Here is a 26975-nt window from a genome sequence, read left to right on the forward strand (position 1 = left end):
CAGGGAAGCCACCTTGGGAGGCCACATATCGAGTTATTGAGAACTACTTTTAAACAAGATTTTGAGCTTTAGGGGAAAAAAAACAAGGGAGCAAGTCAGATATGGGTTTGAGTTTTTCAACCTGTCTTAGCTGTACTTTAGAAGACAGTACCCAACTGGGTGACAGCCTTTGAGAAACCTAGCAAACACTACTGCTGCTACTCCATGTCTGTAGCTGCTCCTCTAAGTGTCCCTTTCTGTCTTTGGCAGTTTTCTCCAGTGAAAATTCAGTCACAGTAAGAACTTGCTCAATTTTAAAGACTTCCTAATTTTATCATTCCTCCATCCTCTTGACCTCTTTTGAGACTGGGTATCATGAAAATGACCTTATAAATGACTATCTTCTACCATCCGGTCACATGCTCTGCTACTGAAGTCATGGGCATTTCAATTCACTCGGTCCTCTTTCTTCTTTATAAACATTCTCACAAAGCCTAGTCAGATCATATTCTTCATATATTATTCTCCTACATCAGATCAAAAACTCCCTTCAATATTTCATTTAGTAGGTGACCAAGCCTCATAATCATATAAAATAACTCATCTGAAAAGGGTCTTGCAGAACCAAAACCCAGGTGTTCTTCAGCAGCTGAGCAGAACGACGACAAAACTTTCAGATACCACCAGTGCTGCAGCTTGGGTGAATGCAAAACACTGCACTGATCATTCACCACAGACCACGAAAGTGAAGCATTTAATGCTATATCACAAGCAGTATCCCCCACAAGTAGCATTCATGTCTGATATTGTAAAACTGTCAAAGTGTTCAATTTACAGCTTTGCAGGTGTTTACTATTCGATTTTACACGATTTAGCATATTCTAGGACAAGATTCATCTTCTCAGCTCCGGAGATCTACAGTGCAGAAAACCACAGCTGATCCAGTTCTTTCAGATTCCCTTTAAAATCAATGGGAAGAAACAGGCACTTCTGGCACACAATTGATTTAAAATATTTTAGGGTCAACTTCACAATAAAATGAATTGTGCTGTTGCCCTCACTAATTGTTCTGACTAGATCTATTACTAGGTATACACTGACTATAAAGAGAGTTTAGCATGAATAATTCCAATGCAGACATACTTACTTTTATGAATAAAATTAATCTTAAATAAAATTATATTCTAAATATTCAATTTATCTGTGTAATCATTGATAATTAAAAAGAAGCTTGCTTTCTGCTGTTCAAAAGTGAATAATCTAGACAATGACATTCTAATAAATTATTCAGATGAAATATTATAATATATTGTAATATTTTAAGTTATTAAAACAGGACAATTCTTTTGTTGTGTGGGAGAAAGGGAAAATAATTAGGTGGATATCTTTTATACTAAAATCAGAAGTCAAAACTTTTAAAAACTACTTTTAGGAAAGAAGCATATGCAACTATTATACCTTCATAATTTTTTTTCCCAAATGAGCTGTAAAATTGCCTGGAAAACACCAAACAAATTTAATCATTCAAAGAGTTACCATGAATGAAGAACAAAAATAAGAGGAAAAAAAGACTCCTCCAGGATTTCTGAACAACCTACTGAAAATGTCCATACAGTCAATACAAATTTCCTTACATGGGACCCTGTTGTTTTGGTTAATAACTCCCATGTTTTTCCCATTTGTCCTTCTTAGACAAAGAGCTGCTATTAACCTTCTTCTTATTTTTCTTTTGCTCACATTTATATCAGAAGTACAATTAGGAGAGTAATTTAAAAGGGAACACCAGTCTTACTGGCAAAGCATCGAGTAGATTTTCAGAAATTTTATAAAGAATAATTTTGTAGCACCTTTGTGAATATTTCAGCATGAATGATTTAGGTCAATTTGGATGTCAAAGTTTAAACATTTACAGAACTTCTGTCTCAGTCAAAACAGTGGAGAGTGAAGTAGCCTGAAGCAGCCTCTTTTTTATCTACATCTCCAGAAAAAAAAAAATCTGAAATTGAGAGCAGCTTCAACCTTATCAGAAAATAATCGACGACAGCACCTCTCTAAAGCCAGAAGATCCGCAAAGAAGTTAACAGGGTTTTCTCTAATACTTCTTGACATATATTTTTGCAGCACAAAAATCCCCTAATATCCTCTCAACTTGAGAGAAGTCGTGTTCTGAAAAACAGTCTGCACACATCTCCCTCCAATACATCCAAAATTAATTTTCAACATCACTGCAAAAGGAACAAAACCCAACAAAACCTGACATGGGAAGAGACAGTCCCAAATGTGTTGTGACCAATGCAACGTTCCCTCTGACGTCAACAAATTTTCTGTCAAATTCATCCTGTATAATATATTGGTAATCTCAGTACACTTTCTTTGATTGCATTGCAATTGCTTAGACCAGCCCATACTGAAACCTCTTAATCAGCCATAAAAACTAGGTAAGACAAGACAAGACAAGACAAGACAAGACAAGACAAGACAAGACAAGACTGTAGCCTACATCGACCTGAAATTCAAACCATCACTGCTTTGATCTTCTGTCATTCTACTGCAGTGAAAAATACTTCCCAAATTATAGCAATGAAACAAGAAATATGTCCTATAGCCAGATCCTGGGCAGATTTACCAATGTTTCTCTATGGCTAGCTTAGCTATGCCTGCAATGCCAGAGTTCCTTTATTATTATTACTGATAGGCAGGCATCAAGAATGTGAAAAAAATTCTTTTTTTCAGTTTCAGCATTCACCTCAATTTCCAGAATCTTCTATAACTGGAAACCTTTGTTTTTCCTGTTCTAGAAAAAAAAACAGCTTCACAAACCCGTCCTGTCTCCCCACAGCCCCGTGTTTCTAACACCTCCTCCTCCGCCCCCTCTTCAGCCCAGGACCAGCAACAACTGCTATGAACAATTCACTTTTGGCTTGAATACTCACAAAGTGCTCAGACGTAGCAGGATGAAACACACAATGAGAAAAACCTGTCATTGATCCAAAAAGCTTCCCAGCAAAACAACAGTGAAAGTCATGCCACAATATACATTGCGAAATGACAGGTTATCGAAGATGGTTTTTTCCTTTCAACCGCAAGTAGTGCCCCCGTGATTTCCAGCCACTCCATCTCAGCCACCCTCTGGAAAAGCCTATTCTCTTGTCGTATTTCAGGAATGATTCACCAACAGCCAGACCCTGGTGAAAAACTTTCCAAATTGATAGCAGTTCTTTCGAACTGAGCAGTCAGGTGGTCTCAAATGTACCTTAGGATTAGGTGAAAAAAGCCTGAGGGCATCAGAGGTGCTTGATCATCTGAAGACTTCATTTTCTAAAGAAAACAAATTTCCTGTGTGCTCTTTCTCTGTAATATTTTTATACCCATTTAGTGAATGAAATTTAAACTATCCTCTTCAATAGGAATCTTCTGTCTAGACCTTCATTCATAGGGAATCGTGATAGACATTTATAGTGGAATAAGACCAATTTGTATGTTGTACAAAGCTCTCAAAATCCGAGTGCTACGTATCTTTTATTATTTTTCTGATGTTTCTGAGTGCAATGTAATTTTCTTCTCTTTCTTCCAGAAGTCTTAGCTATCACCCACTAGAGACTACCTATTTATTAGTTTGTTGTGAATACAATCTGAATAGTGACATCAATACAGTTTTGTAACACAGAGATGACATTTCTGAACTAGAGCAGCTGACAACCAAGGCAAACTCTCTCACGTTAGTGCTGAATCTAAGCACCACAGCAGATGTCTAGAGACCATAGCAGAAAATCACTGAGTAAATCACACAAATTGTTCGTGCAGTATTTACAATATAGTCCAATAAAGAAAACGTGAAATGTTTAGTTCTTTCCTTCCAAAATGAAAAGTAACCTTCACATATTTTCTGGAGGGATTTCAAGGCACGTATTTTCTCTTTGTACCTTTCTATTTTTAGTAAAAGGTCCCAGATTGTTAGGGGCTGGCAAAGACGGTAGCCCAAGGCAGGCAAGGCTGCTGCGGCTCCATGTCCCCAGGTCCAGCCAGTAGAGAGGCTGGGCTGCGTTGTCAAGAGACACACATGCAAACATACATATACAATACATATATACATGTTGGTCCACACAGATGTATGTGGACAGAAACACTCAGCATTCACATGACCACAAACAACACTGGCAGCCTCATTCTGTTCCCCTCTCTAGGCAAGCAGGATGAAGGTCTGCTAGTGGGAAAAATATACATATAAACAATGTTGATCCCTTCAGTAACTGGCCTTGGATGCTGTTTATCCCGTAACTGGCGCTGGATGACTGGACCTTCCAGTTACCTTGCACACACAGGTACTGCAGATCCCCAGTAACTGGCCTTAGACAATACCAGTACCTGACCCCTGGATCCTCTCATCTCCAGTTGCCGCAAACAGGCCTCCTAGCTGACCTGTGGACTTACAGCCGCTTGAAACATGGCTCCCAGGCCACTTATCCTACTCACTGGCTAGTCCAGCTTGATATTCACTAGCCATTACACATCGGTATATGTACTGACATATGCATGCACTTTGGTCTCTCCAGGGGCTGGCACCCCAGGCTCAGGGACCCCTCTGTCATGAGGTCTCCACTTCAGCTGCTGGTACTTAGACCTTCATACACAAACATGCACACAGCAGAGTCCCGTCACACAGGAAAATAATTAGCAATAGAGTTTAATGAGAAGATAGACCAGACTATGGTAATCAAGCGTGGTCAGACAAACATCATGGTCTGACAAGCCACTCATTTCCACGCAACCAGCCCCTTTTAGCCCCTGCTCTATTGTCCCAAGTGTGTTCCTCCCCAAAGCACCTTGATCGCTGTGGTGGGTTGACCTTGGCTGTCTGCCAGGTGCCCACCCAGCCACTCTCACTCCCCCCTCCTCAACAGGACCGGGTGAGAAAATATGACAAAAAAGCTTGTGGGCTGAGATAAGGACAAGGATATGGCTCACCAATTACTGTCACAGGCAAAACAGACTCAACTTGGGGAAATTAATTTAATTTCTTGCCAATTAATAACAGAGTAGGATAGTGAGAAAAACAAAACTGAAAACACTTTTCCCCCATTCCCCCTTCTGCCCAGGCTCAACTGCACTCCTGACTCTTCTACCTCCTTCCCCACCGAGCAGCGCAGGGGGATGGGTAATGGGGATTATGGTCTGTCCATAATGCTTCATATCTGCTGCTGTTCCCCTGCTCCAGCATGGGGCCCCACCCACGGGATACAGTCCTTCCAGAACTGCTCCAGTGTGGGTCTTTCCCACAGGCTGCAGTTCTTCAAGAACTGCTCCAGCATGGGTCCCTTCCACAGGGTACAGTCCTTCAGGAACAGACTGCTTCAGTGTGGGTCCCCTATGGGGTCACAGGTCCTGCCAGAAATCCTGCTCCTGTGTGGGCTCCTCTTCACAGGCTGCAGCTCCTGCCAGGAGCCTGCTCCAGCGTGGGCTCTCCACGGTCTGCAGCCTCAGGGCACATCCACCTGCTGCGGTGTGGGGTCCTCCAGGGGCTGCAGGTGGATATCTGCTCCACCGTGGACCTCCATGGGCTGCAGGGGGACAGCCTGCCTCACCATGGTCTTCACCACGGGCTGCAGGGGAATCTCTGCTCCAGTGCCCGGAGCACCTCCTCCCCTCCTTCTTCTCTGGCCTTGGTGCCTGCAGAGTTGTTTCTCTTACATTTTTTTCACTTCACTCTCACAGCTGCTGCACAGTGTTTTTTACCCTTTCTTAAATATGTTATCACAGAGGTGCCACCAGCATCACTGATAGGCTCAGCTCTGGCCAGTGGTAGGGCTGTTTTGGAGCTGGCTGGAGCTGGTTGTGTCTGGCATGGGGCAGCTCCTGATCTTTTCTCACAGAAGCCACACCTGCAGCCCCCTGCTACCAAAGCCTTGCCACAGAAACCCAGTACAATCCCCTTCTGTAGACTCCTCCTGATGTGTGTCACAGCTGGGACATGGGGTGGATGGCTCTCCTGTGACAGCCCTGGAGCAGGGGCCTTCTCCCTCTGATGAGCTTACTGGGATCCTCCGCTGCTCTGCCTCTGGGCTCCCCTGTGCTCTTGGGGATGAGCCCTCCATCACACCACCTCACTCAAACTCTAACTGTATAACCCTACTAACCAGCAGAGAAAATGAGATAGCTGTCAGTTATGGGCAACTGCTGAGCACTATGTAATAACTTCTGGCAACTTCAGGCAGTGCTTTGAAAATTCTTGTTTGTGCTAATTAGCTGTGACCAGCAATTTTTGGTTTTTAAACATTAAATGCTCTGTTAAAACAAACTGATCTGTCCAGTAAACATTATTTAGGGCTGCAGACCAAACTAAAGTTGTATATTAACTGAATGCCTAACTATTTTCCATTTTTTATTTCAACATTTCTAATATACCAAAGCTTTCTATGATACTAATGAAAAATTATCATAGAAACTAATCCTATTTTAACATACTCTTGCTGAATCTTGTGAAGAGAAAAGAAATTAACAGCAAATTTTCAAATTTTTACAGCTCGATTATATACTAAATCCAGTTTCTGGGCTGTAAATGCTGGATGAAAGGTGCAGCAGCCAGATGACTCAGACACCTGCCGTAAAACAACTGTGAAGCTCAAAATCGTTGAGAAAGTTTTCTTGGCTTAAGTTTCTGCCAGTAGACTTCACGTTGGATTATACAAAGTTTGTCCAGGTCAGGACTTTTGCTTCATGACCCTTTTTACCTCTTCTCCAGTTTCTTGTTTCTTCGCTTCTGAGATCGCTATACCAGGATGTCCCCAACTCCCTTTCATTGCAAACTCAGTACTCGTGCTTTCACCGTGTCTTTGGACAGTCACCACCAGCCATACATCTGGTTGTCCCTTTGCCTCAGCATTTGATAACAGCATTGCCAGATAGGTTATTTCTGAACATCCCAGAATATCTCACTCAATATATTCTGTTACGCAAAAGGTGTACTGGCAACTGCATCGCACCACTCTATTTTGAGAAAATTTCACACAGTGAATCGTAAAACACATGTCATTTCATATCCACCTACAATAATACAAAGATCAGCCTATAAAGAAAAATCTAATGATATGGTATACATATAAGTAACATCTAGAGTTTGAACTACAAGTTAGTATAGCTACAGATTCCCAAATATTTAAAATGTTTAATAATAGATAAATACAAAATATTATAGTATTATGGATATCTCATAATTGTAAATCTCTCTCAAAATACAAATAGATTAAAATTCATTTATTTTTAGCTACTGTAATTCATCAGTAAGTCTAAGCATTCATTTTAATATTCAATTTATTTAAGCTCTGTCATATCCAGGACTTTCTGCATCAAAAGGAAGAGGCATAATGGGAAATCACTTGTGCCCTTTCTACTATCAATTTTGCAAACAGGCATACTGCAAGTCTGATATTTATCCACGCTTACTACTTTGTTTAGATAAAAAGGCTACATTTTTGTGCATTATGTCTTAGAGAGGAGTTCTGAACAAAGCCCTTAGAAAGACAGCAGAAAAGTAAATAGTAAAAAAACCTCAGCAAATTACTCCTAGCAAAAGCGACAATTCTAACAGTCCAGGTTTTCAGAAGCAGACTCTAGCAAATAATAGCACCTTCTATGTTTACTGGCAAAAAATGTGTTGCAAATCTTGGACTCAAACTAGAAAAAATTCTTTTGATCATTTGTTTGCAATGTATGCAAAATAAAACTGAATTATCCTGTGAGACTTAGATGCTAAAGGCTCCATGCAGCTCGTAGTAAAATGTCATTTCTAAATTACCTTTTCTTTTTTTTTAAACACAAAGCAATTATTCGAGATCTCATCATAATGGTCAATATGAATTAACTAATGGACTGCTCAGAAGTCAGTAGTTATGACTCCATTTCTTTCCATATGTGCAAACAATTTCATTTGTCCTTGTTTCAATAAGGCTATATTTTCTTAAGAGATATTTTCTTGAGAGAAATAACCTGAAAATCTCAGAGAAAAAAAATCACACAGAAAATGTAAATAAAAACTGGATGCTATTTTAAATTAAGTTTAGTTAATTTTTTCCTATAATTCAAGAATCAGAAATGGGGGAAAGTTTGGGGATATTAAGAAACAAACAAACAAACAGATTCAGTGATGAAATGAAAACATCAATTAAAATAGAAATATAGAATACATGGCAGCGAAGATAAAAATATTTAGCAAAAATCAAGATAAATGAGAAGTTATAAAGTATGAAAAACTGTTAGGTGAATCTAAAACACTGAGGAAAAATTTATGGTGGGAGGCCAGACAGCCAGTAAAGTTACAGCATATGAGGGACAAAAAAACCCTTATGAATACCACAGGCCCATCAGTAGATATAAACACAGAGATGAAAAGGCTATTAACAATAATACAGTTCAGTATATATTTCCATTCTGTTTCCTCATATAAGGAAGAGGGTATTTGTGAAATTCTTTCTAACTTACTACCTGCTGAAGAAGAGGTTTAGCAATGCTTCATGAAATACCAGACCAGAACAGCTTGTACCTGCGATGTCTGGACATGGATAAGATGTTAATCTTTAATTGATCTTAGAGCACTGACAAAAATACAGAAGAATGAAAGTAGCTAACATTAGGGATTGCCTACATGTTGACTGCAGCAATAATAAACTTACTCATTATCAAGATATTGATGTTCATTGTTATTATCCAAAATGAAAAATAAAAGCTGCCTGAATAACACAAGAATAAACATATATTGTGCCATCTGGAAGTAGATACAATCAGTATGGTATCCATTAGGTACGGCTTTACAAACAGATTATTTTAAGACTGGAAAACATACCAAGAACAGTGGAACAGTCACTATTTTCAAAGAACCGTGGTATAGGAGTCTTCAGGAAGCAAGCTAAAACTGTCCAAGACTAATGTTACAAGGAACAAAGATACTAAAAATAAAATTAAAACCCGTTATACTAGTCTGTGATTATAGACCAATTTGCATGTTTTCTATTACTACTTGAACATGTTACAAATTCTGTGTCTGCAACACACACATACATATGCACATATATGTGCACATAAGGTATTCATCATCTAGCCGACACTTGCATTTCTTAGGTCAGTTATTCACACCCAAGCAAAACTTAAAATCATACTTACCCTAGTATACGGTTCATTCCATGCCTAGCAGCATAATGGAGCGGAGTATTGTGCTGGTACGTTTCTCCATAAGAAGTATTTGGGTCAAGAGTTTCTTTTAGTTGAGGGTTGCTCTCATAGATTTGGCAGGCCAGGTTTTCGTCGCCATTTATAAGAGCTTTGCGGAATTTGGTGGTTGTATTTCCCATGTTGCTACCCTAGCTATCAATGGCACTTTTTCCTTTCCCCTTCATCCACTTGTGGTACGATTCTGTAACATGCTTCACAGCCTAAAAAGACAAACAATATTTCAGTTATTCTGTAAAACACTCTTTCCTAGAAGAATTCATCCAGAGCTACAGCACTGTAAGCAGGCATGTGAAGACGTACACAGGGCCTGTAAACTCTACTCATGAATTTCTGAAGTCCTTCTAGGTAAATACACACAAATTCCCAATTCTTCACAGATTATTTCCCTGATAAATTGTGCCATCTCCCTGTGCAAATATTTTCACTACCCATATTCTTTGAACATAGAGAAAAGAAAAAAAATGGCCAATATCCACCTGTATTAGAAGACAGGGATGAATACTGAATTTCCGTGAATGAGAAGTGAATTAGAAATTAGAAGTGATTTCAAAAGACAGTAGAACCGAAGCAAAATTCTTAAACAAGGAGGTAAAATTCTTCAAAAGCATGCAAGAAAGCAGACATCAGTTTAACTTTTACCTAAAGATGATCATGTAAAACTGTGCTTGAAGCACCTGTGCTTGTGTAGGTGGGTGTAAACAGCACCCTTCTGTACCAGCAAGACAAATGCACATGAACATAGGAGTTACCATGGCCCCATCTTAACAGTTCTGCTAAGCAGACTCTTTAAAACACCTAACTCCATTTTTAAAATGACACTTAGATCAACCCACTGAACGGGTCCATACAATGCCAGGCATTATACTGGCATAAACCAACTTCACCTTACAAGTACTCCAAAGTACTTGCCAACTGCTATGCTCCACAGCCTCTCACCTTTATCTCATGGAGGGGACCAGCAGACCCAGTTGCATAAATACAGGGCAGACAGAGCATCTCCGCTCGTGAGATGGGACAAGAGAAGCTTATCAGGTCGTGCAGTCGGAAACAGCACACACTGGTTTATGTCAGAGGGACAGACAGGGGACTCAGCACCAGGCTGCAGCTGGTAGCACAGTGAACCTTCCAGGAGCTTTCTTTTGTGCGTGAGTCATTCCATCCAGACTGCTCCATGCCAGACCTTTCACCCCACAAAGCATACGCTGGGATCCAAATATGCCAGGCACAGCAGGTTAGGGAATTGAGATAGATTACGTTAGGCACATATAATCGGGCAGGACAGGAGCTGCTTCATGCCCAGTACCTTATATTCAACTTGTTGGGACTATCTCAAAACTTCTATTTATAGATTGGCTTTCCAGCACACTTACCGGTGCCCAGACAGCCTTATAGACAGAAGAAACAGAGTAATCCAAGAGGTCTAGAGCTGCAGAAAGTCCAAGGGAATCAGGATGCAGATGCAATTCATGTGAAAAGGATTTGGGGAAACCTGGGGAAGAGCTGCAAGGAGATATTTTTGTTTCCCCAGAGTAGTCCTCTCACAAGCTGCTTTCAGCTACTGTTGTGAACTTATGTGTCACATTGCACCCCAGACTTGCTATAGCTTTACTCAGATCCCATTCTGCATGAGATCCTACCAGTGGGAGTCTTGCACTGTCTCCTCTCCACAGTTCCTCTGAGAGGTCATTTTGTGAAGGGGAGGGAATAGACCACCTTCACCGTAATCTCACCAGTGCCATCAGGGCCGTTCAAGGACAGCGGTGGCCTTGGTGGCCTCCCTTCTAGAAAACCTTGGTGAGGCAACCCTTATTTTGGAGTTCTTGTGTCCTACCTTTTGATGTCATTATGTGAGATAACAATGACACTGCCGAGTCAGCTGACTCAACATGCAAAACATGTCGCCCATGTTCTCCTCTGTGATCAGAGTTACCTAACAACCAACTGCGTTAAGCAGCCGAAAGTTTCTCATAATAATAATAAAGTATCTAAAAGCAAATGCACACCCTTCATAGGTTTAGTTATATACACAAACCAAAGGATTCTGCAGCATTTTGTATCCTTCCGTCATCTCTATATTTTAAAATAAAAACATGCAGATACTGTGCAGGTACAATATTTATATTCTTCAAGAAAGGCACTGCATGTTCACATTACCATGTCACAGCCCTCAGTGCTATAGATTAATGTTTTTTCAGATGCAGAAACAGCTGCATTACTCTAAATATTGGATAGTTTCAGGGTTTAATGAAAGACTGTACAAAACCAAGAAAAACTCTACATTCTTTTCAATCTACCAGCAGTTCATATTACCTTCAACAGCTAGGATCTCAAAAATAACTTGAAAGAATGATTTTCAGTAAAGTTTGTTAACGAGATTAATTTATGGTATTATATTATCTGTTAATCCCTATCCACCACCAATAGCTCTCAAGACTATAAACTAAATTAGACAGGAACAAGTGCCTGAAAGAGATCACGTTCCTAGAATCTTCATGAAAATCAATAATGAAGATCCCACTAGTGCCCATAACGAGAAGAAAAGCACAAAACCTTCTTCCATCATTTGAAATTAGAAGGTAACAGCACCAATTGCCATGCACTTACTTCTGGAAATTAGCACATGGATATCTTGCATCAGCTGCAGAACATGCTGCCTCTTGCCCAAAATGTCCTCTTGGAACATTAAACAAGCCTGGGTAGGGATGAGGGAGGGTGTTGAGAGTATAAAGAGATAAGTTGGTGCCCTCAGGCAGCCTGAGAGGAAGCTGGGGCAGGGTGGTCATGTTGAAATGTTGAAGAGGAGATCTGAATGGATTTAGGCAGGAGGCTGGAAATGCCTACGTGCACAATAAAGGGTTATATATGATACAGACATGATATAGAAACGCGAACGAAATAAAAAGAGTAAAATACTTGTCTGCATAACAGGACCACTCTGCAAATTAAAAGATTCTCAGTCAAAGGAAAGGGAGAATTTGAAGAAGGATTATGAAACAGAGCAATGATGTGGCTTTGAACAGATACAAGTGGAACTTCCCGCAAAACCAAGAATCAGCATAGAGGTACTGAAAATTTAGCAAATGGCTAATGTAACCACAATCATCACATTATCAAAATAAAATGAAAGATGATAGAATGGGGGTAGTCCATGAAAGCCCTTCAGGTGAAGGCAAACAGCCTATATTTGATGTGATAGCAAGAAATCAACCTCTGGAAGAATGAAAGGAGAGAAGTGACAGGGTTAAAACTAACCTAGAAAACAATTCCCTACTTAAAATACATGATACGAGACACAGTACTGCCTTTCACTTTCATACAGTATCCAGAAGGTCTTTCATTTTTAACACTACGACAGGCATTAGCCTTTTATGCTTTGGAAATTTCGTGGGCCACGCTGTAGTCTTCTTTTCTGAATCAGCCATTAAACATGCCAGCAGAAATACAGAAATACAGGGAGAAGCTGCCTCTGTACCCTGGCAGTAACAGTTGGCTCCCAGTGTGTTTGGAAGTCCAGAAGAAACCAAGATGTGACAGCTGCTGCCTCTCTCAAGCTGCCGTGGCTCATGAGTGCCCTGCTGTAAAATATTCAAGATCTGCCCATTTGCAGTCTTCAGTTCATCTTTCAGCTAACAGACCAACTACATCCACCACCAAAGAAGCCTTTACTCAACTGAAGGAGAAAAAGGACAAAATATGAGCTGATGCAACAAAGTTCTGGATCTGAGTATGTCTGGAAGAGGCACAATCTGCCTTCTTTTTGTGTCGCTTTTTTCCATTAAGAGCTCCTAACCCATTATGTGCTCTCAGAGCACAGTATGCTAACAAGGCCAATGCTGGACCCAGGCAGTGATTTACAGAAAGCATACTTGGTTTGCTCTTTCAACCCCTTGTTTCATGTTTTTGAAGGTGAAGGTCATGTAACAGATATATTTCCTCCTGAAAGGGGGGAAGTGGGTGGCAGGGAAGGGGCCTGGAAGGTCCAGCGAGTCTACAACCTCAGGGACGCGGAGAGCTCCCATGGGCTGAATACAGGGGTTGCTAAAGCAGTTTCAGCAGCTCCCAGGCTCGCATGCCTAGTGTGCCGTGTCAATGTCACTGGTTTTGCTTTGCTCTTTGTATAAGCCCAGCATTTAAAATCCTTAGGCTATTTTTTAATGTGCCGTATTACAAAAATATCACAGTGGAACAAAAATAACAACATAAAAATGACAATTTTCAAGTATTTTATCTTAATAAAATGAGACTTGAATAAAATTTTACAGGACAAAGACAAGGTATTTGTTTGGTAGGCAGACCTATTCACTAAATTTTCAAGTTCTGTGATAACAGAAGGGCTATATCATAGCCTTTACTGTAACCTCATAACATTTATCATAACCACAAATATCATAACCTTTTACACCAAAGAATACAGGAAAAACTAAATGCAACGTTTGCTAATTATATCCCATATATTACAGAATACCAAACATCAATCATCTCATTCAGAATTAGAAACTGTATTTACTACTCTACTATTCCCAAATAAAACTTCCAGCTTAAACAAAAAAACAAAATACTGCTTACACAACCCACCTTAAAGTGTAAGGAAAGATTCTTATAAACTCAGTCAGGGTTATCACACTTCTCTGCTTTGGCAATGAACAGTAAAATTTATATGGGCTTATTAGCAACTCTGCTAAAAGCAGCACTTTGATATCATAGCTCTATAAATATTTAACAAAAAGATGGCCACTCTCATAGGAGCCTGAAGACTGAGTACAAGATGAAAAAAGGGTGGATACAGAAAGACATGGGTAGAGCAAAGTAACAATGAGATTTTGAGAGCAGTTGCACCAGCTACCCAATTACTATTGATTTTTCCATGGGCATCATCATAAAAGTGAGTTTGAAAAAGGACAATTGTAATGGCTTAGTAGGATTTTAGAAGGAGTTCCTCCTTTGAAATACTGCCATGGTGCTTGCTAGAAATTTATAATGACTGATAAAATATTGTACAAGTGGGATCAGGTAAGTATTTTTGAAACATCCTACTTCTAACACTCATTTAGGAACCACGTATTGAACACATAAGTCTTTCATGAGATGACGTACCTCTCAATTTACATTTGAATTGCTTTAATACTGAAGCAGAATTTCTCACTGAATAGCATATGATCATACAGCAGCTGTTCTATATCTTGGGGGATGAAGAAAAGAAAGGGAGACATACTGCGCTACATAGTACCGCTTAGGAAATCTATCAAAATCAGTAAAAAAATACTCAGGTTTAACCATGAGAAGATAATGCTATATATTTCTTGAACCAAAAAAACCTATTACCTATATAATGAGCAAAGGTCAGCAATAGATCTAATCATCATTTGCAATCATTATTTTACAATGTAATACTGTGTAATTCAACAGTTTAACCCTAAAAAGTTTGAATACAATTTGCAGCTTTAAAAAAGTATACTTTGTATTCGACAAAAGTAGTTTTTCATGTAAACTATAAGAACATTATTGTGGAATAGCAGAGTGAACCAAGCTCAAAGAAGTAAGACTTTACATAGCCCCTCATAATTAAATCTTATCAAAATAAGATACATTATTGACTAAAATTAGCGTACATTACATGGTTCTACACCCTTGGAAATGCAAGTGATAATGAATTGCCTACACAAAAAGAATAAAGAAAAAAGATATCAAAGCAACTTGTTTTCCAAAAGCACTTTTGCTGACAGTATAAAATACTATACTGCACTCTAAAAGCATCTTCTGTTTCAAGCAGTTAGTTCAAAAGGTAATTATTTTATTTGCTTTGGGTACTGCAGTTAAACAGCTCACTTTTAAAAGCTGAGTTTCTAAAATATTTACTGCAGAGTCTGTGCTTCATTATAAATCATAATTTATTGCAGAAGGGAATCATGAACAGCTTTGTGTTATAGGAGAAAGCCTAGTAACCTGGTACACTTAGGAGGAGTGTCATGTTGTGATGTCTGTAATTTTAATCCTTGCTACTGGGATGGACTAACACAAACAAAGCAAGACAGAAGTTACGTTCAAGAACTCTCTAGATACCAAGCCCCCTCCCAAACACAGCAGAAAAAGCCCTGGTTAGTGCTCCTCTTCCTCCCTTGCCCCCTCCCCTCTTGCAAAGTAAAGAGCACCACAGTGCCAAAAAATTGCTCACTTTACCAAGAGAAAAAAATTCAAATCTGCATACCTACTTTATGTATGGCTGGTAGAGATGTCTATAATTGAGATGTAGCAGAAAAAGTTAGGCTAAAGCTAATTTTTACGTGTTTACAGTAAAGATTTAAGATTTGCCAAATTTTAATTAATGGGCAAAAATTGCTCTTGCTGGATACCTGCATCTGGAGGAACATTTCTGCAAAGTAACAAATGCACTAGCAAAGCTTCAGAATCAAGTTATGGAAACGTGGTGGTAGTGGGGTTTCTTTGGTTTTGGTTTGTTTGGTTTTGGTGTTTTGGGTTTTTTTTACACACTGAAATATTCTAAGGTTTGTGCCAAGTCTGAAGTCATCAACAGGAAATGATGAAAGCATCTCTGCCACTTTAAACCTTTGTGAATGGAGCTTGACATTATCAAATTCAGTGTTACACTTTACACGTCGAAGTACAGACCAAAAAGATAATTGATATGCCAACGTCTCACGCTTTGTAGAATGATCACCAGTATAACATGTTCTCTGTGTTTTAAATACCAAGGTTGAAAAGTGGCAATAATGTTGAGAGTTAACTTGAATAAAACATAGTGTAGGGTAGTGAGAGAATTAATTATTTCCTCATTTATATGTTTGTGGGATAGACAGTCTAGCAACTTATGTTACAATCTTTTTATGCTGGCATATGTACCCATCAGTAGAAGGCTTAAAGTTATTGCTCAGCTCAGTAATTTGAGACTTTGGCTTACTGACTCAGGCACAAAGACTTTCATCCTGGCGGAATATTTTCCTTCAGACACTCTTCTTTCACAACTGCAGTTTGTGGAGAAAAAAGGATTTTAAGCATGGCTTTGGTTTTCTTTGCATTGATACACTTACAGGGATGCAACAGGGGCAGCTGCAGCAGAGACCAGAAGTTGTTATCACTTTAAGGAAAAAATTCTGCATAGATGTAGCTGAAGTAATTGCTACATTAATTTTGATGGTGTTGTCTACAGTACTTGCATTCATCATCTACATGAAATGTGGTAAATCCATTGTGGGGTAGGAACATATACACATGGCAGGAGAGACAAGATACTGTGCAGCCAAATCAAAGGTATACTGTGATAGTTAGATGAAGACAGCATCCCTGCAGATAGTCAAGGCGAAAAAAAAAACAGCGGCACAAGTTAAAAGGAGCATCTGTTTTGGTGCATCCTTCTTTTTTATCCTTAGGGAGCAGCAATTCAGTAAGACGGAATAAAAGAGTTACCATTCTATAATTATGCACTGGAATATCCAATAGTCTCACCTGTAATTGCAGATCATTTAATATTCATTCCAGGGCACCATGTCTTTAGAAAATTATTTTAAATATAACAACAAAACCCTCAAAGTTCTCTGAAGTCCAGATAACACTTTGAAGATGTTCCCAATGCAACCGTCTGTCAAGGCCTTAATAATCTGATTTAATTTGCTGTAGCTTAGTTACTGATACAAGAGACAGATTCGTCTTAATGGTCTTTTTAGGCTCCAGTCATAAAATACAGCAGAACTCTTTTAGGGCTAGATCTTCACTCCTAGTAGACTAGCCAAACTGTAAATAATATAAAATATCTGTACCTAGTGTAATACCAACACTACCACCCTAAGACCTCCTCTATCTAGGTCAGAAGGCGAAGAAGCACAAAAATAAATGTTTGACATTTTATTAGATTAAGTCAAGCTAAAGACAGATGTGCTTGATAGTTCTGGCATTTTAATCTCAAGCACGCTGTTTGCTTTAGTATAAAAAGCTCACTATAGACTGTTCCACTGACTGAAGTAACTCAATACACTTCTGATACAGTGCGTAAACCACTGTTAGTTCAATAAATGTCTATAAAAGTGATTTCTCTACCACAGGTCAATGCTGATAGCACCACTTTTTCATCAAGCAAAAGTGAACAAATATCACCCAGGCCCCATATAAAGAAGTACCAGCAGCTGATGACTCACAGGACAGTTAGCATCAGTGATAAGCTGAAGAATATGAACCAGAGACTGGTAATGTTCTTAACCAGTGCAAATGTCTCTCATGTTGGCAGCATGAGAACCGCATTCAGGTAGCGTAATGCTTCTCTGATTGGTTTCTCCTTACCCTCATGCACACATCGTGCCCAACGTGTCGGCTGGGATGGGAGCCTCTTTGCAAAAAAGACTCAAATACACTTTGTTTAACCGTAAGATAAGCAACAACCCAGCTCAGTTCAGTTAAAGACAAATGTGTGTCCCCTCTAAAATCAGTTTCAACAGACAAAAAGTTCACAGTGAAACCACCGCCAAGAGTTACAAGGCAATGGTTTACAGAGTAATGGACAGATGAGATAAACAGACTGACACTGTATGGAGCAAAAAGTCTGAAGAAATTTGTGTGTTCCTGTCAGATTGATCTGCTTAGAAGAACTGAAGGTAAAGACAACCAGTACTGGAGAGCACTGCTAGGACATGAAGACGGCAACACTCCCTATGGAGAGCTTGACTGACCAATCTGAATAGGGTGCAATGCGCCTTGACCCTGGCCTTGACTGAGTCCAGGATGTATTTTTCAAGTATGTTTGCTCAGCTCAACACAAGTTAAAAGCCATGTCAAGATTCAAGTAAACAAGTTTGAAACTGCACTGCAGCCTAAAGCCAACCCTCTGGAGAGCCTCTGGTAGAATCTGGCCAGCCAAAAGCTTTAATGTTAACCTCATTTTTGGTGGCATTAAGCCGATACAATTGAAAACAAAACTTTTTGGCTGCTAAAGCATATCCACAGAAAGCAAAAATAAAGAGGATGGCAACACAAGGCTGCTCACGAGCACACTCCTCCATGGTAAGATCTGAAAATCCCTTATACGTTTAGAAACCTTAGCCTGTTCCTGAAGCAGAAGTCTCTCAGTTTGAGGAAGCTTTTCCATAGGAAAGAGTATCAGTTGGTAGGGTCATGCTGTCACTGGATCTTGTAAATATGCAAGAGATCTACAAGGATAGCTAGTACACAAGGTCAACCAACTGCAATCAGACTGTACATAGTAAGCATCGTTCACCACTTTCTAAAAGCATACAGTTGCATTTAGAAATAATGAATCTCTAAAGTCAGTGCATTTCAACACAAAACCTACTGGTTTGATCAATAGCAATGTATTTTTAATAAAGTAAAAATAAAAAGGTGAGCAAACAAATAAATCTAGATTTTTCAGTGTAGAATCTCCCAAAATATCATGCTGTATTTCAAAACATCAGAGGAAAGCAACAATCACAGCATCCTACCACTGACTCCTGACTCATAACTACTATTGAGAGGACCAATGGTCTATCTATAGACTGCTGATAGTCCGGCAGGCTGCACGTTCTGAATAAACTAAGCAACAGTTACTGTAATTTCTCTATTATTATCCAAATAACTGAAAGCACTGAAAAGAATATTACACACCATTTCAAGGAATATGCAATGTATGCAGAGTTCCCTGTTTTCACTTAAGCAAGCTATGCTTTGAAGAGTGAGAGTACATCCCTACCTGGTGCATTATAATTATTTCATAAATATCTATGGGATGAAACTTTGTAAAATATACTCTACTTCATTAAAGAGTATCCGTTTCTATGCTATTCAAGTGGGAGGTGAGGAAAGCACATTCAACTGTCAGAGAAAGATGATGAACAATGTTCACAAACGTATCAGACTAGAAACAAACATGCACATATTTTTATTGTTTCCTGGAAGCATTCTTACATGCTGGTTTTGTTCTCTGCAAAGCTAAAAGACAATGTGACCCCACTGATCGGTCAAAGAGATCTTGATTTTTTTCGGATGAATGAACAAATCAATTTCCTTTTAACAAAGAGGTAATTTAACTGGTCAGCGCTCCTTCAAAGCAACACATTCATTTAAGGTCTAAACAGAATCCGGGAGATCACTGCGTGTCTAAAATGAGATGGATTCCCACAGCAAAATACGTTTTCTACATAATATTTCAGAAGCATTTTGCGACATTCCTGAAAGTCAACTTCAGGAACTATTTAACTCTTTCTCGTCCCAGAGGTACGCATCCTGCTTGTCATGGTGCTAAGTTCCCAGAACCTCAAGAGTCATCATTGCTAAGAACAAGCCATTCAGGTAACTGCAGTGACTAGGATCATCACTTGCACCTTATGTACACCAGAAAATTAGCAGAACTGCAACTGTTGCACTTCTGATAAAATATTTAATATACCCACTGGCAAAATTCTGATTCTAGCAGGGAAATGGCAAAAGATACATTGGATCTAATCTAACATTAATTTACACAAACACATAACATGAAGAAATATTTTTAACTTTTGCCAGAACACCTCTGCTGATATATTGGGCTGTTTTTCCCACTGCGTACAAACTGTTTAATCATTTACATAAAGGCTGCGGATAACAAAATTTAATTATAGTATGTCACTTACAGTTTGTATTTATGAAGATTATTCTTGACTCCAGTGTAATTACAATGAAACACAACCTTGTTGCATGATAATGATTTTTGCCTTCAAGATAAATATCAAGCCAAAGAAAACGAGAGAGAGAGAGAGAGAATAAAGCTTATTAAAAAAATCCAAAACAACCTGAGCTTGAACCATAGAATCACAGAATGGTTTGGGTTGGAAGGGACCTTTAAAGATCATTATGTCCAACCTTCCTACTATGGGTACTTTTGCTGTGTTCTTTTCACAGCTAAGATTGCTGAGAAGTTTGGGAGCATCAACCAGGGAGTCTTCTGCTCACTCCTGCCTGGCATCCACTTCAGCTCACATGCCCAAAGAATATTAGTGAACAGAGACCCATTTTTTTTTTTAATTGTTCTTTTAAAAGTCTTGTTACATTTGTCTGTTATGGCCTTTCTTAAACAGCAAAACTTTGATATAAACCCCATTCTTTATATTCTAAACCACAACATTCAGGTCACCAGATTCTTACATTTTGTGTCTGCTGGAACATTTCACTATTGCATCCACTGTTCAACTTCTTATTACGCCTGAAAACAAAAAACTCTCTGTTCATGCAGAAATGTGTCATAACAATAAAAGAACATCTGTGCTCCAACAAATCCAACAGCATTTGTACTGAAAAAGGCTAACCAGTTTGCAGCAGGTTTTCATTTTAAATTATTGCAATACTGTTGTAGAAAGCCAGGAATGGTTTTGTTTTATTGGTTTAGCACACAGGCTACATCATACCACACTTCACTAAGCAGCCTATTGTGCTGGTTTTGGCTGGGATAGTTAATTTTCTTCATAGTAGCTAGTATGTGGCTATGTTTTGGATTTGGGCTGAAAACAGTGTTGATAATAAGGGGATGTTTTTGTTATTGCTGAGCAGTGCTTACACAGAGTCAAGGCCTTTGCTGCTTCTCACCCCACCCCACCAGCGAGTAGGCTGGGGGTGCACCACAAGTTGGGGGGCGACACAGCCGGGACAGCTGACCCCAACTGACCAAAGGGTTATTCCATACCGTATGACGTCATGCTCAGCATACAAAGCTGGGGGGGGAAGAAGGAAGGGGGGGGGATGTTCAGGGCGATGGCATTTGTCTTCCCAAGTAACTGTTACGGGCGATGGAGCCCTGCTTTCCTGGAGGTGGCTGAACACCTGCCTGCCGATGGGAAGTAGTGAATGAATTCCTTGTTTTGCTTTGCTTGCATGCACGGCTTTTGCTTTACCTATTAAACTGCCTTTATCTCAACCCACGAGTTTTCTCACTTTTACTCTTCCGATTCTCTCCCCCATCCCACCGGGAAAGGGTGAGCGAGTGGCTGCGTAGGGCTTAGTTGCCAGCTGCGGTTAAACCACGACACCTATACAATCAAATTATTCTTCCTTCAGACAAAGTCTTTTAAAATTTTTCTTCATCCCAATGCAGTAATTTAACAGCAACTTCCATGAGTTTGGATTAAACAACATCAAGACATCTCTTTGGACACCATCCTACGGTTGTGCTAAAAGCTAAGAGAAGGCAGACAAGAAGGCTGTTCAAAGGTATCTGGGGCAATGTGAAGATACAATCTCAGCCAAATCTGATGATCTGAAACTATTATATCGAAGAAATGTTTGACCTAGGTAAATGGCTACCTGATACAGCAAAAGATAAAGATGTAGAGCAACAGCTTCTGGATGAAAACTACTGCCTCAATTCATGAAAGAATCCATGATTTTTCACAGAATAAAGAGAGCAAGCTTTTGGGTGCTGAGAAATGAAGGATCCTTGATGACAGTAAGGGCTCCTATCCCCATGCTTGTCAAGATCAAAATTTAACTAATCAGAAAAGATCAGGATGGTGCTGAACTTCTGGCAGAATCTTGGACACCTTCTCCAGGGGGATTCTGTGGTTGTAACACCAGAATGAGTTTAACAGGTGTTGAAGACCTGCAGGAGTTGCATTCCTCAGTTATTTACCTTCTTCTGTATGCTACAGAGAAACTGTTTTCCTGGATCGCAACGTCAGAAATTTATATAATCCATTATCTTTCCTGCTAGCAGTCAGTTCTATATATTACAGAAAGAGTTGTAACAAGCTTAATTAGACAATGAACAATCTGCTAAGGGAAGAAATTTCTTTAGTCCAACAACTAAGTGATTGACCTTGTCCTGAAATCAGAATTCTCCATCATTAATATTTACTCATGCGCATTCTTATTGTTTGCATCCACAGTGTCCAATAGTCCAAAAATTATAACAGATTCTTGGAGCCAGTGTGTTCTTCAAGAGCTTCAATTGATACTCAGTTTGGAAACCTGAAAAATTATCTGGCTTCTACAGCAGACTAAGAAAGTAAAAACTTCAATGAGCTTTTTGTAGCTACATTACTAAGCTAAAAAAAAAAGAGGAATTACGAAAATATTAGACAAGCCTTTAAAAGAATATAAAAGCAAAACCCACAGGGTTTTTTTCAGCTCTGTAGATCTGGAAGGGTTATAGTAAAAATAAAAATGACTGTAGGTCTGACAAAGACTGGTAAGAGTCCTTTGCTGTTTTGGAAGTTATTTCAGACTGACTGGGGGAAAAAAAGTGTCTATCCTCAAAAATAAAGGCAAACTTTGCTTAGCAATAAATATCCATTCTAAATGGGAGAAAAACTAGTTTATTCCTACCTTGAAAGAATTCTATCCCTAACAGCAATTATATTTCAAGACATTAGCTTAAAGCAAGCTTAAGATGATTTTCATTATATATATTCAAATATTACTAATGACAACTAGATTACTTCTTCAATTCTAACAATCTCATTTACCATTTCCACTGTTTATATGTAAATGTTTTATTCATTAATACAATTTATTGTGTGCTTTCACGAAACAGCATTATATCTGGCTTGCAGCAAAATTTCCATTGGTTTTAGACTTCACCAATACGAAATCAAAGAGAGAATATATAACTTTAGTTCTTTTAAAAGTTTGCTGTTACCAATATATGCATTTTTCTTTCCCATTTTGTTTCCAAAGATTATAAACATAGTTACAATAATGGCCATACTGAATCAGATACCTCTTATATAATACCTTGTCCAAAGAGTTGCCAGCAGGGTATACCAATGAAAAGTACAAAAGCTGGGCAAGTGTGAACTGATACTTTTCCACAATACGCACCCAGTCTTCAGCAATTTACCACTTGATGAATTCTTGAACCAGATGTGCTGTTTTTATATTAATAATCTGTAATGCATTTTTCTTCCATTAATTTGTTGAAAAACTCCCTGAATCTATGGAAAATTTTAACAGCCACGGCATCCTGAAATTTCACAGCTTAACTATTCATTGTGAAGAAACATCTGTTTTTAAACTGCACTTGTTAAATTTCATTTTCACTGTCTACAAGAACTGAGAGGTAGATAACAGAAAACTTTTTCCTATTTACTCTCTCCATTCCACCTGTGATTTTAGAGATTTCTATCATATCACCTTTTACAGGTGATCACCCTTCTGTCATACCAATCTGTTTACAGGTTGCTCTTTTACAGATTGATTAACCCTAATTCTTAAGGAATGGATTCTGTGCAACTTTTAGGATCCTTTCTGCTTTTTCTGATCTATTTCCAATGCCACCAAAATCTTTTTGAGTTAGCAGACAAGGAGCTGTGTACAATATGCAAAATGCATGGATTTACATGGTGGTAGCATGGTCCCTATTGTTTCAACATTTGATTTACTTTTTGCACTCTGATTTTCTTCAGAGTTTTTATTATAACCTCAAGATCTTGTTCCTGAGCGGTAATAATGAAGAGAATAATTTTCTGTATAAATTTAGGACCCTTTTTTTTTCCCCCCAACCATGTAAATATTTCACCTTTAGCTATATTGAGTTTCCTATGCTATTTACCATTCAGTCTCATAAAATTCTTTTGCAGTTGACACTGTGCTTGTAGTATTGTCTAGAGACTATCATCTCACTAGTTATCATCTCTTCCAGATCATTTATCCTCACATTAAACAGCGGAGGTTCTAGCACTGATCTATCTGGGACTCTATCAGTAACCTTCAACCACTGCGAAAACTGTTTCTTTATTCCTACCCATTTCCCGTCTTTTAACCTGCAACTTTGCATGCAAAGGACCCTCCCTCTTTCCCAAAGCTGTTTGGAGTCTTTAAGACTTCTAAGCAAGTGATCCTGTGAAATGCTCTTTGAAAATCCAAGCAAATTATATCAAGTGCATTTTCCCTGCTAATTTCTTCAAAGAATTTTAGTAAGTTTGTGAGACCAGACTTTCCCTTACGATGCTATGTTGACTGTTCCTCGGGACATCACATTTATCTACGTGTCTGCTAATTTGGTCTGCTGTTACATCATTTCTACTAATATTCCAGGAACAGGCATCAGGCTTGCGCATCTGCTGTTCCACAAGCCTGTCTCGGAATCTTTAAAAATTGCATCACGTTAACACACCTCCAGTAATCCAGCACCAAGTTAGTTCTTAAGAGAGAGGTTACACATGAAAAAATGCAGGTTTTTTGCACAGTTTTTACTATCTCACACTGAGAAAAATAACCTGAAACAGAGTCTCCGCAGCTTTTCCACAAGATTCAACAGATTGACAGTTCTGAGATCAGACCTACAAAATTAGACCCTGGCTCTCATCACCAAGTACATCTCACTTTGGCAAACAATACTTCATAAAGGGATGGTGTCTATGCTAATCTTTTACCTTGCTTGATTCAACCAGAATGCAGGAAATCTGTAAAGCACATCTAGAATATTCTTGAGACCTATTTTTTTACATTAAGATGGGGGAGTCATATTCTCTTTTAAGAACATTGAATTATTTTACATTTCCCTCCCCATTTTCTCATGAAAGACCTCTCTCACTGAGAGATGCTGAATTATCAAGGAAAGATTGTAGTCAGATGCTACAGAAGAAACAGGAACGCATAAGCAGTCTTGTGTGTTTTTTCTCCTACTCTGATAATGTTCATGGTATCACATATGCAGACCTTGCTTCTCCTTACTCCTCTACTTCATAGCAACAACAAATAAAAGGGAACTTGCAAAAAAATTGGCCCTCTCCCCACAATTTCCCTGTTCCCATGCTCTCCTGTAGTCAGTAAACCTTGTCACTCTTTATTACTATTCTTCTCCACTTTACATTTGCTGGGGAAGAACAAGGAGACACTTCCACACAGAAAACACTCGAATGGCCAAATCATACTTGAAAAATTTCACTGGAGTCTTCCCAATACGAAGGAGAAAATTCCTCTGTGCAGAAACAGATTTAAGAATTCAACACTAATTATACAGTCTAATATACCAGTCAGGAAATGCTTTACTTTTTATGCTTTAAACCAGAACACTACAATCTAAAAAAGGGAATAATTATAAAAAGATTTAGATTGTAACTTGACAGTTATGCTGGATCTCCATATAACCAAATCATCTGAGGCACCAGTTTTAGGCCTCATCAATATCAGGTTGCTAATGGTCATACAGTAATGCTTCCTCCCTGCCCCAGCAAAAGCTTTTGATTTGGTATCCAGTAGCCAAGATCATCTCATGCCTCATCCACTAATTCACCTTTGTGTACTGCCCAAGTTTTTGCAGGATGGTTTTTTTTTTTTGGATGGAAAGCTGCTCCCTTACCTCTTTTCACAGCCAGTTACTGTGCCAGCAAGCCTGTGCTCTGAAAAGCAGCATTTACTAGACTTATGTGCCCTTTGTTTCTAATACAGCTTGCCCACGAGCCCATCTAGTGTCAAAATATATAATGTGGAGTTAACACAGCCTGGGCTGTGTTCATCACTGACTTTGTTCCTTCCACGTCTGCTCCCAGGGTCATAAGAAAAAAATGTCTGACTGTGCTGCAAACATAGCTAGCTCACCAGTGGATCCGGTACTTCTGGTTAGGTAAGGTGGCTTTTAGGACCTCTGTGTCCCTTATTTTCTGCTATATTAGACAGGGAGATCCTGCAGAACAGAAAGATCCAGGTCATCCTCCTGACTCAGGAGGTGTCAATGACACCACACAAGAGGTTCTTAGCCAGTGCTATTTCTGAATGCTGTTCACAAAGTCACAGAGGACATCTGCATATGGGCTTTCCCCGCCGTGGTGGTGCTGCTGAGACTAGGACATGCATTCCCTTCCTGCCACCTCCATAGCTAGGCATGCCTTCTCACATAAGGGAAGACTTTTACTTCAATGTCTACCAAACCTAGCTGCAAAGCAGCTATAGCAGACACCCAGCTGAAGATGGTGCATGGCCACCTGAGACTACGCAATCCAGCCTGCTTACCGCTGTTGGTCAAGCCACCACATCTCTCCTTCAGCCTGACAAGCCCATTCACCTTCCTCTACAATGACTGGTAAAGCTGTTCTTAAGCAGCTTGACCTATCACTACGAAAAGTTCAATTATCAATCCAGCATTTGCTAGGTACTGGTAGAACTTGTATTTGGCTGCCTGAAAGTGAGACAGAAATCCACTGGGGTAAGGTCCAAGAATACAGAGTTTGTTAGAAGAAGAATCCCACTGCCAGTTTCATTGCACACACCTGTGGGAGCAAAAGCAAGCAGTGGTAGATGAGGCATAAGCTGGGGGAAACAGCTGTATTAGTTTCAGCAGCTCACAGCGTTATGATGCTGAGGAATCCCGTGGTGACCGCTTTATGAAAAACCTGCTCCAGTGCCAATGCAACACACAGGCATTTATTTAAGAATAGTCCTTCCAGCTTGTAAAGCAAAAGGCACCACAAAAGAACCCCCTCCCTCAAAAAAAAAAACCAAGCGCATTTCTTTTTCCCTTACGCTTCTTGTTCCTGTCTTGGGTTGTTCTCCTCCCCCAAGTCCAGTTCCCCGTTATCACTGCGCAGATCAGTGTGTGACCTCTACCAGACTTCCCTGAAAGCCTCAGAAATTATAAAGTCATTTTATAGTTATTATGAAGCATGCACTTAGCAAGCTGGAAATCTGCCTCCATTATCTTTTTATGACGCTAATGTTGTTTGAGAAACTTACACTGTAGTTCCTAAAGTGGTTTTAATTGACACTAAAGCTGATCCTGCCCTTTCTGTTTCTGATCCACCCCTCCTGTTTATCCATATTCCCGCACTTTCCCTTGTTTTGTACTGGCACATGCCTTTGTGACTGCACAG

The 26975-nt window shown here is 39.3% G+C and overlaps 1 protein-coding gene across 7 annotated transcripts in view; it reads right to left on the reverse strand.

Annotated features, from left to right (window-relative positions):
• ANKIB1 (ankyrin repeat and IBR domain containing 1) overlaps positions 1–26975 on the reverse strand; it is a 94435-nt gene that overhangs the window by 53427 nt on the left and 14033 nt on the right. For 6 of the 7 annotated variants that reach the window (XM_075143780.1, XM_075143778.1, XM_075143776.1 and 3 more), the window contains exon 2: positions 9133–9401. In XM_075143780.1, the coding sequence (XP_074999881.1) occupies positions 9133–9320 (188 nt within the window). In that variant the 5' untranslated portion in view covers positions 9321–9401. Of the gene's footprint in view, positions 1–9132; positions 9402–26975 lie in introns of those variants that run through there. The other variant, XM_075143783.1, reaches the window with a different exon arrangement.

Source organism: Calonectris borealis, chromosome 2 (genome assembly GCF_964195595.1).
Source record: "Calonectris borealis chromosome 2, bCalBor7.hap1.2, whole genome shotgun sequence".
Classification (NCBI taxonomy): domain Eukaryota; kingdom Metazoa; phylum Chordata; class Aves; order Procellariiformes; family Procellariidae; genus Calonectris; species Calonectris borealis.